Source organism: Hipposideros armiger, unplaced genomic scaffold, assembly GCF_001890085.2.
Source record: "Hipposideros armiger isolate ML-2016 unplaced genomic scaffold, ASM189008v1 scaffold_76, whole genome shotgun sequence".
In the NCBI taxonomy this organism is placed as follows: domain Eukaryota; kingdom Metazoa; phylum Chordata; class Mammalia; order Chiroptera; family Hipposideridae; genus Hipposideros; species Hipposideros armiger.
In genome coordinates this window covers 478,214-495,440 of record NW_017731426.1, presented here as the reverse complement: position 1 = coordinate 495,440, position 17,227 = coordinate 478,214, and the positions used below count along the sequence as shown (strand labels likewise).

Genomic DNA, 17,227 nt, shown 5'->3' with positions numbered 1-17,227 from the left:
CCATAAGTAAACTTGTGTGTAACCCACCATGGATTTGAATGTTGACTTAAGCAATGCCTTCTCACCTGGAATATCTCCCCACTTTTCTCCATTGATTAAAGCTTAGCCTTATGCCTGTCTCTTTCCTGGAACTTTCCCTGATATTTTCAAAGTATAAGCTAATGGCTTTTTGATTGAACTCATCACTTAGGAACGATGGATATGTTTTATAGGTATTTGAAGGACTGTTACAAAGAAGAGAAGAGGAATGAATGTATTTTTTTCTTTTTGAATGAGAGGAAGCTGGGGGGGTGGGAAGTGGGGCACAGATTTCAGCACACTGTGTGAAAAAACCTTCCTCAGTTCATCAGTAGAATAGGTTGCTTCTTCAGAGCCTGGACGGCTGTGTCTGGAGTGTTGTAGAGAGAATTCTTACTTGGAGGTGAGGCTCGAACCAGGTAACTTTTGAGTCAGCCGTTTTTCCTGTGTTCTGAGTAGCCAGGTGGGGTGAGGGAGGAGCAGTTCCTCACAGATTCCTCAGGTGTGCTTACTGAGTGGGAGGCCTGAGCACAGAGCTCTGGGCTCACCACCACTGTGTCATCCAGAGAGGGACCATTTGGGTCTGTTTTATATATTAGAACTTTTCATAAAATTTAATTTGAAAAATGGACTCTGCTTTAAAAAGAAATTTGAAAACTGCTCTAAGCTCTTCTCTACATTTCTGTGAACTAGAATATTTACTTTGTATTGGGCACTTATCTGCTCTTGATTATACTTGAATACCTAGTCTGTTACCTGTTTTCTGATGTGTTATGTACCTTTTCTTCTAAGAATGATTTTCAAGTTTTGTGGTAGAGAGCTTATATTTTTCTCTTCAGTACTTTTAGGCACTAACTGATACTCAGTAGTGGTCGAATGTATGACTTGACGCACATGAATTATTTCAGTTGAATGTTCTCCTTTCCAAGGTGCCAACCGGATAGTATTAGAAGACTCCAACATCTTACAGCCTGTGGGACTGACTGTGTTTGAAAATTGGCTATATTGGATTGATAAGCAGCAGCAAATGATTGAAAAAATTGACATGACAGGTCGAGAGGGTAGAACCAAAGTCCAGGCTCGAATTGCTCAGCTTAGTGACATTCATGCAGTAAAGGAGCTGAACCTTCAGGAATATAGTAAGTGCTGATGGTGTGTTTCCAACTGCAGGATTTGTGTATGTTGTAGAAATTAAGATAAAATTTAGATGTTCTTTTGTGTCTCACCTCTTTATCTTCAAGATTTTCATGTACTTTTAGTTTTGCCATTTTTTTTAACTCTTCATGTTTTTAAAGCCTTATGTTAAACTCACCTGATAGCTTTTTCAAATTAAGCATCTTTTTCCCATAAAACAGGAGTGGGGGAAAGGAATGATCTTGCTCATTTTAAAAAATGTTCCCAGGTAAAACAGAGGCTCTGCTTTTCATGCCTTCTTTTTCTCTTCTTCAGCCCCTTTAAGAATACTGGTATAAAACATACATTTCTTTTATTCCCTGCACACCCCATAGTTGGAACAAAAGCAAAAATTATATTTATATAATGATGAATATAGTTACAGAATAACTATTTTTGAGCAAACGCAAAGCAAAGTAAAATTAGTGTGTAAACTTAGAGAAGACTGTGCTTAGTAAGTGCATGGTTTTTTTTCCCTCGTGGATAAATTTTTTAATTCTCAGCTTAGAAAAGTAGCCATAAATATTCTTTTTATATTATTGAAAACTTATTGAAAATGGCTAACCATCTTGGGCTAGTTTTTTGTTAATATGTGTCTATAATCAAAAGTACCCTCTAGCAGTCACTACAATACGTCTTACATGATTGTACCAGGAATGCTAATGTCAAATGGAGGACTAAAGAGAGAACTATTGAAAAAAAAGAGAGAGAACAATTGAAACTCTTCAACTTCTTAGCACAGTGCTTTCAAATCCAATTGGAGTATGAAAGGCGAATGGAGGAATGAGAGCACCATTGCTTGTTCAGGTCTTCATTATGTTGTCAGTTTATGACCTTAGACTTTAAGTTAGAGGTATTTAAGAATTAGAAAGTTTATAAGTGTTGCTAGTCTATGTTATGATATGTAACTTGTGCTGAACATTTAATAGAAATAAGTTAATTGTGGTACAGTACCTGAGTTATTTATTCAGTTGATATATGAATATCTTATTGTAGAAAATCTCAGTGGAGATTTTTCAGAATTTCCAGGGGGTTATCCTTTTTTTATAATTCAAGATTTAAATATGGTCTGTATTTGGAAAAACATTTTTTTCAAATTTCTAATATTAAAGAGAATTAGATTTTTGTTTATTAAAAGTACCATGGAATGAAATGTCTGAGAAACACTGCTGTGTAGTTTATGTATCCTAACATAATGATTGATGTCTGTTTGCGGGCAGCTATATATTATAGTATAACTCAGCTGCTCATTTATAGATAGTTAAGTCCCCCAATGTCATCAACACACACTGAAGCAGGCCTGATGTTGGTGAGAAGAGTCAGTTAATAAATGGGCGGCTGCATCAGATGTTGGTATTCTGTGATGACAAATGTCAAGTTGTTTTTTAACACAAGCTAAGTAGGAAATTCAAAGCAATGGTTTCATTAAATACAACTTGTGAGACAGACTTTGAAAAGTTACTTAAGAGTATGTTTATTTAATTTAACCTATTTATAAAGAAATTAAACATTTGTAACATTGCACATTATCTTTTGCACTTGACCAAGCAAATAATTTTTATCACTTCTGAGTGGTTGAGTTCCATGTGAACTTAAGGTTTTTCTTCTAAAAACTTTAATTTTCAATGGATTCCTCATTAAAGTATACTTTTTTGAGTAAAATCGTTTTATCTTTTGGAAAGGAAGAATTTCTGAGTTAAAATCTATAGTTTTGAAGTTTTTATATATTAAATAGAATAATATCCAGGTTTCAGCATTCTCCCTACATATTTTTTTAGTTCCAGTAATCAGCTTATTCACAAAAATTAACACGAGCTGCACCATTACCTTGCTTAAAATACTTTAAAATATTTTATATATAAATATGTAAAGACAGTGTTTCGTGTTTTTAAATCATTGTCCTCATTTTCTTATAGATTGTGTAGGGATGGAGTGAGGAATTATATCGTGTGGAAATAAAATCCAGAGTGATTTTACATTTGATTTTCTTGGTAAATCATAAATGATTCATTTGTGACTGGGCTCTCCTCTCTCCCTTCCTTTTCTTCTTTTTTTTTTTTTAATAGGGCAGCACCCTTGTGCTCAGGATAATGGTGGCTGTTCACATATTTGTCTTGTAAAAGGAGATGGTACTACAAGGTGTTCTTGCCCCATGCATTTGGTTCTGCTTCAAGATGAGCTATCATGTGGAGGTAAGTATGTTATCATTTTCTTGTGCAGGTCTAAATGCCAGTTACCATGTTCTGTAACTTAGTCAAGCGTTCTGTGATTTGGCAGTGAAATTGCTCTTTTTCCTAACTTGTTTGGTCACTTGTATTCCATTCATTTGCACTGTACTAGGCTGTGGGTTCTTCTAAGAGTGAATCCATCATGACCTCATCCTGGGACTAAGACAACAGTGCCCTGTTAGGGGAAGCTCATCCTCTAAACGAGTGTATTTCCTAATAACAGTAGCTTTTTCCACCCCAGAGGGTGACAAGATGAATGAATTCTACCTCCTATAATCTCCATCCACTGAATTCTAGATAAAATTCAGTTTACCATTGTTGGAAATGTGTTCAGTAAAAAGAATATTCTTTTGTTGAAATCCATCAGCAGTTCCCTGTTTTTCTTATTTATTTAGCTATCTCAGTGGTCGGCAAACTTTTGAGACAGAAGAGCCAATCCTGTCCCTCACAATTTAAAAATTATTCGAGAGCCATAAAACAAATGAAATCACCATTATGTGAATAATATTCTTTAAAAATTTTATGAATGAAACTATGATAGTTTTATTTTCATTTTCAATTTTATTTCAGAGCCATATGTATATACCCAAAGAGCCGCATGTGGCTCGCGAGCCACAGTTTGCCGACCCCTGGTCTATCTTATTTAAGACATTCCTAAGTAGTAATGTTGTAGTGAAATTGGGTCAATCACTCATGGGATCATAAATTGGTGCATCCCTTTGTTTAAAAAGCATGGTATGGTAGCATCAAACAGCATAATACCTGTTTCCTTAATTCAGAAGTCCTCTTCTTGGGGATAATTCTAAATTAATTCATCTGAAGGAGAAATTTAAAAACAATCTAATTTCTAATGATAGGAAAATTATTAAGTAACTGAGTTTATAAGCTATTAAACATTATGATCATAAGCTGATGTAAAAATGTAGCCAAAATTTGGCTTAAGTGAAAAAACTATTAAATGGTATTTTCTACTGTGATAACAACTACATAAAATACATATTTCTGTGCACAAAGATTGAAAAGGCTTATACACTCAAAATATAGAAATCATTGAGAAAATGGTATTATAAATGGTATTATATTCTTCTAAGATTCCTAAGGTTTTAAAAAAATAAAGTATTGAGTGGCAGCTGTGAGGCACTCCGCTTGGACTGTAGATTTGAGGATCTTTGAGACGAGCATACAGTTTAGTTGGGGACATCAGATATATGCATAGAAAAACTTAAGCTCTGGTACTTGGAGTGTCTCCCCCAAAATAGCTAATGTTGCACAACAGTGTGAAAGTACTTAATGCCGCTGAATTGTACCCTTTAACATGGTTAAAATGGTAAACTTTTTAACATATATTTACCACAATTTTTTAAAAAAGCAAGTTCCATATCAAGGTGCTAAAATGTTAATTCTAATATGGCAAATGTTAGCGAATTTACCTTTATGTAATGATAACATAGATAAAACGGATTCAAGGATATCACTGACCATTTAGAAGTCTTATGAAAGACATTTGATTGTTTTCTTTACATTTAGTGATTATTTTTAGTGTACTTATTACATGAATAGTGTGTTTTAACTAACGTATACAACTGTGTTACCAACACCCAAACAAGACATAACACTGTTGTCATTAAGAAAAGTACCCTTGTGTCCATTAGCAGCCAGTTCCCTTCTTCCAGAAGTGACCACTATTCTGAGTTTCATCTCCATAGTTTAGCTTTGCCTGTTTTTGAACTTTATATAAGGAATCATGATATATGTACTTTTGAAATGCCTGCGTTCTCTTGCTTAATATAGTATTTTTGAGATTCAGCTGTACAGTGGACTGGATCAAGTAGTATTTTCTTTTTATTGCTGAGTAGTGTTTCATTGTATAAATAGACCACAATTTACTATTATCCTGTTGAGGGACATTTGAGTTATTTTTAATTTTTTGTTATCAAAAATAAAACTGCAGTGCATGTTAGTGTACAAGATTTTTTTTTTAATTTAACTGTGGAGATAAATAATATACAAAATCTAAATTCCTATGCCTGACTTCAAAGACATGTTTTCATTGGAGCCGTTACCTATCCATTTCATTTTGTATTTCTTCCCAACCTGCTCACTTTTTGTTTGGCTGTTTAGAGTCTGATGATCACTATGGCATGTCAGAACATTTTGTTTTGCTGCTATGGATTTACTTGTGGTATTTCAGGATGTATTTCTCTTTTTGCATGCCCATCCTAAATCTTATTCATTTTTCAGAGTGCAGCTAGTCTCATGATCTGTGAACCCCTCACTGTTTTTGTTCCCCCCTTTCTCTGAATTGTAGCTTTTCTTACCACAGTTTGTATAACATGCAGTTCAGAGTAATGTAATCATTTGTTTTATATTCGTTAGTCTATTTCTATTCCCAACCAAATTAAAGCTCTTTAATGACATGGACCATATTTTATCGATTTTTATTCTCCACATGATCTAGTGATATAGTACTAAATACACAGTAGGCTCAAATTCCCTCTATAAATCATCCCTCAGATTCCCCCATGTAAAATGTTCACCTGTAACCTGCAGTATTCTGTTTTAAAGATAAAAAGGTTTTCTGATCCATAGTCATGTAATAAAGTTGTGTTTTCTAGATAATTTACTAACAGAGAAGTTTTTAAAAGAAGTCAGTGAGCCTGTGATATTATAATAAAGACAATGGGTTAAAGTAAGGAGACTGTGCTTTAGTCTTTTTTAAAAATCATCCCTTATTTATAGAAAGCTCTGTGACCTTGGGCATTCACTTAGCCTCTCTGAGCCTCAGTTTCCTTATTTGCTAAACAAAGCAATGGCAATTCTCAAACTGGTCTCAGCATATTTTTACATTTTAAAAATTAGTGAGGACCCAAAGAGCTTTTGTTTGCATTATATTTATATTTACTACAGTAGAATTTAAAACTAAGAACTTTAAAAATATTTATAAAAATAAGAATAAATCTTTATATGTTAACAAGTTAAATCTGTTAAGAAAATTATATTTTCTAAAGCAAAATAATTTTAATGAGAAATGTGGCATTGTTTTCAGATTTTTGTAAATTTCTTTAATGTTGGGCTGAATTCTCATGTCTACTTCTGCATTCAATCTGTTGTAATAAGTAGTTTTGGTTGGAATACATAAAGATATTGGCCTCATATAGATATGTAGATGGAAAACAGAGGACTGTAATAATAGCTTTTTCAAATAATTATGGATATTTATCTTGAATTCTATACCAGATCTTGACAAGTGACCATTTTCTGTAGGTTTAGTTGCAATGTGGAATTTGAAACTGTATCAGTTTTGTAGTCTTTTATATTAAAATCTGCTGATCTATTTTGTGCTCTGAATGGATGTTTTTCCCATGTATGATTTTGTAACCCTATACCTTAGTCATTGTAAGATTTTGATGCATTTCATTATACAGTATCAAAAGAGCATGTTAATTTCACCACCAGTCTCACCAGAAATGCCTCGAAGTACTGGGAATTTGTCAAGCTTACAATGTTGGATATAGGTTTTCTAAAATTATGATTTCTCATTGAAAGCTCCAGTGTTATAACTTGCCACAGAAGTACAATGTTGTGATTTGCCATTGTTTTCCTTGAAATAACAGGCTCATTGGTTCATTTTTTAAAAACTTACTGCCAAATACCCAAGTGTAAACAACTATAGTTAATCTGTCAGTTCTTTCAAATAAAAATGGTGCTCCATTTGGGTTGGGTTTACAACTCGAAGTGCTTTCCCTTGAGAAACCATCATACTTAGGTTTGCAACATGAGCTGTATACATACTTCCCATTTTATCAAACAGAACATGGAAGACACATGCACTCAGAGAGTTGATTTTTATATAATTAGTATTTTTACTAATTCATCAAGAATATTCTTAAATACAACCCCCCTTTTATTTTTTCTGTGAGTGTGTGGCTATATAGAATACAGTGGCTACTAGTACAATTTGGTGCCTTTGCCTTGAGGGTACTAAGATGCTAAGAGTTTTACCCACCATTCCTTTTGTAGCATCAGTGCAAATGTAGTGACAAAGGCAAGTGACATATTAGTATAATTATAAAATAGTTTTAACACTGTGATCCTGAAAAAGGTCTCAGGGACTCCCCCGGAGTTCGTGGACCACTCTTTAAGAATCTCAGAGCTAGAAAACTTACAAATTCTAGGTTAACTTTAAATTATTTGGAGGTTGATGCTTATAGTGATTATTCCTAGGTTATGTATGAGATTATAATGGATTGGAAATATAATAATTCTACTTGAATTACAATATATGAGAAAAACTCTGGCCTTATAGTTTTACAAGTTAATGAATCTAAATGAGGTAGTATAAAAATTGTATTTCTTCTCTGATTAGATGAGATGGATTACAGATTTTATCTGTTATATAAAGTGTTTTGTACATTTTGATTATTAAATAAGCTTCACTCAAGCGTGATTGTATCTCTCTGTGACAGTTATTTTGTTTTTGTCACTCCCTTGCCCCTTGTTCTTTACAGAACCCCCAACATGTTCTCCTCAGCAGTTCACTTGCTTCACGGGAGAAATTGACTGTATCCCAGTGGCTTGGCGGTGCGATGGCTTTACGGAATGTGAAGACCACAGTGATGAGCTCAACTGTCCTGTATGCTCAGAGTCCCAGTTCCAGTGTGCCAGTGGGCAGTGTATTGATGGTGCCCTCCGATGCAATGGAGATGCAAACTGCCAGGATAAATCAGATGAGAAGAACTGTGAAGGTATCCAGAAATTCCTAGGATCTGGCTGTGGAGCCCTTTTTCCATTAAGTTGTTTGAAATTCAGTGTTGCTTTGGCTTGGTGGTAGATTTGTGGTTTTCAAGTACATTTGAGTTTATTATGTCTAAACATAGTAACGTATTCCAAATTATCATTTTAATTCACTTAATAGGCACAAGGTTTATACACAGTAATAAACTTTGCAAATTGAGGACTGAGGCCAAAAGATTAGACCTTCAATGTGTAAAAATAGCGCTTGTTTCCAAGGAATTCTGAATTAGTGAATTTATTTATTATAGTGTAATTTCATATTTTCCTCTATCCTCCACTGACCTTTAACATGGTAAAATAAAACAAAATCAAAAAAACAAACAAACCAATAAATTCTCTGAAATTCTTTAGCATCTAGAAATGCATGTAGAATTCTTTAATTCTTAACTGAATGATTAGTGAAAGATGAAATTTAACATAAGGAAGAAAATAGGAAATTTCTTGTTGGATTCTCTTTTCCACTGTTTTCTTTCTACCAGTGGAAATCCCCAGAGAATAATTTGATTTTTTTAAAGCCACATCTAAAAGTCTGATTTGATTTTCATTTACACCCAGAAAGTACTTTTGGACTCTGGCCAGAGTTTGGCTTTACATTATTGTAAAAATAAGAAAACTATTTGCATTTCTTCCCCAGTGCTTTGTTTAATTGATCAGTTCCGCTGTGCCAATGGTCAGTGCATTGGAAAACATAAGAAATGTGATCATAATGTGGATTGCAGTGACAAATCAGATGAACTGGATTGTTGTAAGTAGGACTAAAACCTTGTGTATTACTCTTAAGGGAGAATTTTTAAAATATGTTTTCCTTTTCTTTGTGTGTGTGATTCACTTGTAATCAATATTTCTTTATTAAGAAACAAATATTAATGTTAAGCTAGTCATTTGTAACCAGGGATTGATTTTTATGTTTTGCTTTTAATAATTTCTTAAAGATAGCAGTTTTCTTAGGCACAGAAATCTTCACAGAAACATTTAGTAAAGCATCAGAAAAGAATATGTATTGTTTTACCACAAGTAAAGAAATTCTCAAACAATTTACAGGCATACTTCAGACATACTGCGGGTTTGGTTCCAGACCACTGCAATAAAGCAAATATTGCAATAAAGCGAATATTGCAATAAAGCAAGTCACATGAGTTTTTTGGTTTCCCAGTGCATATAAAAAGTTACGTTTACACTATACTTAGTCTATTAAGTGTGTAATACCATTATGTCTAAAAAAAACAATGTACATACCTTAATTAAAAAATGCGTTATAGCTAAAAAATGTTAACCATCATCTGAGCCCATTGGAAAAATGGCACTGATAGACTTGCTCGACGCAAGGTTGTTACAAACCTTCAATTTGTAAAAAACACAAAATCCGTGGAGTGCTATAAAGTGAAATGCACTAAAGTGAGGTATATCCTGTAGATATGTGGAAATCAATCAAAGGTCTAAACTTAAGCGTTTCTGAACATTGGTCCATGTTTAAGGTCTAATATTTATGTCTTGACATGTTTCCACCAGTCTCTCAGTAATTTTAAGAGCTTTTAAAAATGTAGCCTAAGGGTACTTGAGCCAACAAGTATCCCTATGCCTAGAAACCCTAAGCTGAATAGCCTATAGTTTGTTCAAGGTTCATAACTATTGACCAATGAATGCCCTGACATAAAATATATCCCAAATTGATAAACTTAGTTCTGAATGGAATTCAGCATAAGCCAGGCCTATCCTGTCAAAACTGGTTTAATGGAATTTAGATAGAACTCATTTAAAAACTCTTGAATCTTAAAGACTTTAAGCTGGCGTTTTTTTACAGATTCAAATAGGATTCCCACTAAGACTTTTACAGTCTACTCATTTGTTCATTAAGCATTTACTGAATACCTGCTATGTGCTAAAGATATGGGGCACCTGTGCCAAGTTTCTCAGCCCTCCATGGCTGAGGGAGTAGTAAGATTAGGGATTTTAAAGCCAGGCAAAGGCGGATTTGAATTCCAGCTCCACCTCTTACCAGAAAATTATTTGTTCTTGTTAAACCTTAGTTTCTTCATCTTTAAAATGAAGATAATGTTTAGTCTAGTGGTCGTGAGAAAATTAAATGATTTACTGTATGTAAAACATATAGCCTGACTCACAGGAGGTACTCTTGATAAAGGAGTGTGAGAACTGATATCAGATGTCTATAACAGAGATCTGTACAAGCAGTAGCACAAAGGAAGGAAGATGGGGTTCATCAAAAAAAATGAAAAATGGTGCTTAGGATTGGGTGTTGAGCCTCAGGACGCCCACACCCTGGGGTCGCTCTTCTGCTCCCTGCTCCAGGCCCTGCAGAGACCTAGCCAGAGCCCAGCCTTCCTCCTGCCACCCCAGAGGTTTGCAGAAACACCTTGGGCCCCTGGGCTCCTGGATCAACAAACAGCTGAGTCCCTGAGCTGGGGACACGCTGAGGAGCCTGGCTGCCTCTGGAGCTTTGGGCAGAAGTGAGGTGTCATCTCTTGATATGCAAGGCACACACCCAAAAGTGCCATGATTCCAACCAAATAAAGCTTCCTGGCTTCTGGGCCAGGAGGGAGGGTGGGAATTGGCTGTTGATCAATGAATAGTGTTAATTATGCAGATAAGTGAAGAGATTGCATTCCAGGCAGCAGGATACCCTGTTCAAAAGTAGAATGAAACAGGCACCTTTGGGAAACTACATATAAATGGGACTGCCAAAATATATGCTATATTTTAAAGGGTGTCAGCAAGAGATAACATACATAAAAACCAGATCATAGAAGACCTTGTTTTTCTTCTGAAGAGCCTAGACAGTAACCCAGTGGAATGGACAGTCATTGAAAAACAAGTAAAGGACTAGCAGGGCTGTGTAATTGTGAAAGCTGTAAAACCAATGGATTGGAGGTGATACAATTACAGGCAGGGAAATCTGTAAGATGGGTTGTTTTCAAACTTTTTTGACCACATCAAGAGGAATACAAACATGTGGGTGCACACATACACATATATGTTGTACAACAGTATTTATCTATATCATGTATGACGCATTCTGAAGTTTTCTGTTTTAAAATGCTGGTTACAGCCCACTAAGTTTTCACCCTTCAGTGACTTGCAGTCTATAATTTAAAAATGCTCAGGAGACTGTTGTAGTTCAGGCAAAAGATGATGAAGAGCTGAATCAAAAGGAGCAGTGGTGGTGGGAAGGAGGGGATAGATTTCAGAGTTATTTCAGAAATAAAATAAAATGGGTCCGGTAACCACTTAGGTATAGTTGATAAGTTTAGGTTGACACACAGATATCTCACGGAGTGACTGGAGTCATTAACTAGAATATACAGCAGGGACTGAAAACTGAAATACCATCCCATATCTTGGCTGCAGATATAATTAATGTTTGGCTGATACAGGTTTGTTTTATTTATTTTTGTTCATAATTGAATTTAAAGGCCTTTAACTTGGCATAGGCATCTCATTTATTTATGATCTGCTTTACTCCTGGAATCTAGGAAACTGATAGATGATGATGACAGTGAGTTCAGTTTGAATATATTGCGTTAAAGTCACCCATGGGATATCCCATTGAAGCCATTCAGGAAACTGTTGATTATGGATCAGTAGCTCAAGAGAGAGATTTGGGCTCTTCAGTTTATTAATGGTAATGAAAGCTGAGGCCGTGGGTGAAATCTCCCAGGAAGCATTAAGTAGAGGAGGAAAATAGTAGGGGGTAGACAGGGCTCTGGGAATCAATGCAGTTTAGCAGGCAGAAGAGAATGAAGCCAACAAAAGAACACAGAAACAATCATCAGACATAGTTAAACTAAGAGAGGGGTATCTTCGAGGATATCCATGAGACTTTTTTGAGAAGACAGCAAGAGCCAGCAGCATTGACTATCTTGAGAGGTCAGTGAGGTGAAGGGTTTATTGAATATGGCAAATTGGAAAACTTTGACTTGTGCCAAACGAAGTTCAGTGCGGTGGTAAGGATAGAAGCCTGATTTTAGTGAGAGATTATTATAAGATGGGACCCAGAGACTAAGAATTGGACATAGTGTAAACTATTCTGTCTTGAAGCTTGGCATTAGAAAGGAATACCAAGGCCTTAAGCAGGAATAAAAAAGATGAATGGACTCACAAGGACTAAGGAGAGCCTGTGCCTCCGAGTCTATAGATGAAATACGTACCTGGCAGCCCCTATGTATTATGTGACTTAATGATGTCATTTCCTCTCATTCCTTTCATTTAATCTACCCGAGGGGGAGTTTAGCATGCAGATGAGAGCTTTGAGGTAAGATGAAGAAGGAGCAAGAAGGTTTTTAAGGATCTGCAATTATGCGTATAGTCTGACGGCTCAGAATGGAAGAATTTTCCTTCTGGATAGAGTAATGCTCTAAATGTGATGCGCCCTTTTGCTCTTTCCGTCTGCATCGAATATTGACTCCCTGTGCTTCTAAAGCCTCGGATAGCGCAGGGATCCCAGGAAGGCGGATGCCATGGCAGGGTCTTCCTTTAGTGCTTGCTTTTTTTCCGAGTCCTCAAGTATCAGAGACGTTGTGCAGTAGATCCTCGCCCTCAGACAGCTAGACTCACCCTGAAGGCAGCAGCGTATAACACTCACCTTTAGCTTCTGATTTCCTTTCACCGGGCATAAATGTCACTTTTCAAACGTAAAATCTAGCTCAGATCTGCTTTTGACGTCTTCCATCCATTCCATTTAAAACATTTAATGACTTTTCTAGGTTCATCTCTTTTGGCCCTAAAATTTTCTCTGAGATTCCAAAATAACCTGGTTGTTTTTTATGATACACAGAATGAGGTAGGATAGATTTTTATTTATATATGTATTTAAATTTTCTTAATGGTGTTTAAATCTATAATTTACATCTTTGTTTTTATCAATTTACAATTATACTTCCCAATGTATTGTTTAATCTCAGTCTTTACTTGTGAATAGTTTGTTTTGATTCGTAATGATGACATGTACCGTATTTCCCCATGTATAAGGCGCACCCTTTTCTGAAAAATTTGGGGTCTAAAAACTGGGTGCGTCTTATACATGGGGAAATACGGTATATATCCATGGGGCATGATGTGTATGTATTCATAAAAAAAGAAAAATGTTTGAGTTGTCTTCATTGGCCTCACAGTCTACCCGCAAGCCCTCTTTGAATACTATTTTGAACCTACAATTGTTTTTTCATTACTTAACTATACTGCATTCCATTTAGATCCAACCGAGGAGCCAGCTCCACAGGCCACCAATACAGTTGGTTCAGTTATTGGAGTAATTGTCACCATTTTTGTGTCTGGAACCATATACTTTATCTGCCAGAGGATGTTGTGTCCACGTATGAAGGGAGATGGGGAAACCATGACTAATGACTATGTAGTTCACGGACCAGCCTCTGTGCCCCTGGGTTATGTGCCACACCCAAGCTCTTTGTCAGGCTCTCTTCCAGGTGAGTTAACACTGATCCACTGAGAAGCAAGACTTGAGTCCTGGCAAGATTGCCAAGTTTCCATAATCAAAAGAAGATACTGCCCCGAGTCTGTTTCAAACTAGACTACTTTGGGTTTAAAATACCAGAACAAATGTTCTGTTTTACTTTTAGTACCTTCTCTTTACACAAAAGACCTGAGGTATGTTTTGGTAGAAACTGCCAAAGGATATAAAGCATATATATGTGTGTATATATATATATATATATATATATATATATATATATATATATATATATATATATATAAATATAAATACTGCATATATCGCATATACTGCATTTCTGGATGTACTCTCTGAAAGTGGATCAGCTAGTCATTTGGTGAAAAGACTCATAAACCACAAGTTCCTTAGGTTCACAACCAGGCGACCTAAGTATTACTGAGCCCAGGAATTAAAAGAGGCCAAAAAATAGACTAAGCAAGCTTCCTTTTCAGCAAAGATTTGGAAATAGCTGGGTAATAGCAAGGAGGGATGCAAAATTGTCTTCTGTTTTCTCCTAACTATAGATACTGACAGTGGGACTAGGGTCTGTTCAGGCATAGTGAAGTAGTCAGAAGGTCTGTGCTTGGGTAGACCAGATTGCTCTAGAGAAGTGCCGCTTATCAGTGCTTCCTGGTGTTTTTAGTATAAAGACGCCTTTCTTTTAATGAATATGGAGAAGGAGGTGGCAGGCAAAAAGCCCTCTGAAAATAAGGACTTATTCTAGGTGTAACTAAGTAAACAGACATGGTTTTTAAACTGCTAATGATTCCGTGTTGCCTTACCTATTTGCAGTTGTGGAATTTAGGGAGTCACTTGGAAAAAATAGATTTTTTTCTTTAGCATTGGTTGTGATTACAACATTTGCATCCAGTAGGTGAATAATCTTCCATTCGTTATATTTATGCCCTTAAAAATAGGTTTAGTTTCCTTTTGAGCAAATCTGTTGTTTAGTCTGCCCTGCTCCACAACCTCCATTCTTCACAGTCCTTTCAAATCCTCTAAGAGGTTGGAACCCTGTCCTTTGAAGAACTGCCTCCATCCTGGGGCGGAAGCGATGGAAGCTGTTCTTGGCCGTATTCTAGGCCAGCTTTCAGAGGACGTGTTCGCTTCTAGCGAACATTCATTTCCCTTCTCCCTTAAGTGCTTTCAATTATTATTAGGAAAAGGGCATAAATTGTTTCAAAACCAAACTCTCTGTTGATATTTGTAATCCTAGTATTGAATAAAATTATTTTATGCATTTTTTTAGATCTTACTCATCTTCAGTATTTATGCTCCTTCATTTTAGGAATGTCTCGAGGCAAATCAATGATCAGCTCCCTCAGTATCATGGGGGGAAGCAGTGGACCCCCTTATGACCGAGCCCATGTCACAGGAGCGTCATCAAGTAGTTCTTCAAGCACCAAAGGCACTTATTTCCCTGCAGTAAGCAGCCTGTTTTCCTGTTTCATTTTGAATGCTAAGATAAATAGGATCTTAGATTTTTTTTTTTTTTAAGATTTTTATTGGGGCATTGGGGGATGGGAACAGCGCTGGGGAATTGGGGGATGGGGAACAGACAAGTTGCTGTTGTTTTTGTTCTTCAGTCTAGTTGTGGAGGGTGTTGCTTCATTGGCCCAAGTTGGCACCATCATTGCGCTCTTCCCGGGCGAGGCAGATCAGTCGCCGGCTTCTGGACGGCAGCTCACTGCTGCTGCTGGCCGCTCACACTGGCTGCTGGCTACACATGGTAGTCCATGGCAACCCACTGCCACGGGCTGTAGCCTACGCCGTCGCCAGCGACTCATGGCAGCCCAGCTCCAGGTTGAGCTGTTGTTCAGCATCTTAGCTGTGGAGGGCAGTGTCACTGGCCCTCATATGTGGGATCCGAACCGGGGCCCTCTGGCGTCCCAAGCCAGTTCTTAACCATCGCGCCACTCGGCCGGCCCAGGATCTCAGATTTTTAACTCATTTAAATGTGGGTACTCAGTGACGGTAATGTAAAAATTTATTTAGTACAGAATTTAGGCATATAAGGCTCCAAGAAGTCTTTACCATCAGCATGTAAGACTTACAAATTGTTCTTTAGGTTTCCTGTATAGTAACCAGCATATTTGAAAGCACTGGATATTAATTTTATATTTTAGGTGAAATAGTACCTCCTGAGAGGCTTAGAACTTTTATTCCATGACCTCCCAAAAGAGGAAGCATGTGGTATTTCTCCTAAGTCAGTAATTTTTCTCTAAACAATTATAATTTTAAAAAATCAGAACCCAGCTGTACTGAACTTAAACCAGTGACTTGTAGATTATAGATTTCCTTCTCATCACCTTGCCCTGTTTAGCCAGGATGAAACCATGTTTTAAGAAGTTGAGAGCCACAATCCTAAAATACTATTTGAGATCTATTCTTTAGAAAGGAAGGGTTCTGCTAATAGTGTAATGGAAAGGAATACAAACAGAGATGAAGGAAGGGAAGTTGAAAGAAAGTCTAATAGTCTCTGTTTGGAATAGACCATTGTTATTTTAATAATTTAATTATCTTTCCTTTTAGATTTTGAACCCTCCACCATCCCCAGCTACAGAGCGATCACATTACACTATGGAATTTGGTTACTCTTCAAACAGTCCTTCCACTCATAGGTCCTACAGGTAATACACATCCTCTTCTAATATAAAATGAAGTATTTATTGGAAGGATGAAGTATTCTAGTTGTGGGCTTGATATAGCTCCAAGTGAGTAGCTAATGGTCACTGAGAGAGAATTGGCATCTTGTCTTGGTAAATGCTGATAATTGCCCCTTACCACAAATTTTTTCTTTCAGGGCATTATACATTTAAAAAAAAAGTCACAAATGCTGGCTTTTGGAGTAATAGAGCCCCCCATTCCTTTGCCCAGTGTTCTAAGGAAAAGTTACTCACCGAAGTGGCTGATTTCAAAACAGGTTACTGCTCAGGTTTGGTTGGATTGGTAGTATGAGAATGGAATTCTGGGATAAGAGAGTTGTGAAAACTGTAAAACAGCAGGGTTATGAAGAGCACAGAATTTGAGACAAGTTGATAGAAGCTTAAGTTCAGCCCTTACTTACATAGGTTATTACAACCTGAAATGAGAATTTCCCATATAGTTGCATGGAATAGATCATGACTCACTAAAATAAATGAAATATATTTGTAAGCCAGAAAGGGGGAAATTATTCTGCTTTTGCGTGGATTTGTGAGTCTGTAGATTATATTGAGCAGGTTAGGTACTAGTGAGTTGGCCTCAATTCTTCCCTCTTATTTGAAAGGCCAGCAGAAAGTCAAGAGCTTGATATTCTCAGTCTAAACACTTAGTGCTTGGTATTTACTGACACCCTCAAGTGCCCGTTATCTTCTAGATAAGGTGTTTCCTAGCATTCCTGCCAAGTGGCCCTGATATATAACCTTATAGATACATAGAAATCAAGTGGAAACTATTTATCATATCTCATTCAGAATTCTCATTTCGGCTTACAGATAAAAGACTATTTGAGATAGGCTTGACTCTGAACTGGTTTTTATGTTTTGTTGTAAATGTTGCTTTCCCTGCC

The 17,227-nt window shown here is 36.5% G+C and overlaps 1 protein-coding gene across 2 annotated transcripts in view; it reads left to right on the top strand.

Annotated features, from left to right (window-relative positions):
- LRP6 (LDL receptor related protein 6) overlaps positions 1-17,227 on the top strand; it is a 133,798-nt gene that overhangs the window by 110,850 nt on the left and 5,721 nt on the right. Inside the window, exons 16-22 of one of the 2 annotated variants that reach the window (XM_019643292.1) lie at positions 948-1,157; positions 3,258-3,383; positions 7,928-8,164; positions 8,848-8,958; positions 13,421-13,651; positions 14,966-15,102; positions 16,210-16,307. In XM_019643292.1, the coding sequence (XP_019498837.1) occupies positions 948-1,157; positions 3,258-3,383; positions 7,928-8,164; positions 8,848-8,958; positions 13,421-13,651; positions 14,966-15,102; positions 16,210-16,307 (1,150 nt within the window). The remainder of the gene's footprint in view (positions 1-947; positions 1,158-3,257; positions 3,384-7,927; positions 8,165-8,847; positions 8,959-13,420; positions 13,652-14,965; positions 15,103-16,209; positions 16,308-17,227) is intronic. The other variant, XM_019643293.1, reaches the window with a different exon arrangement.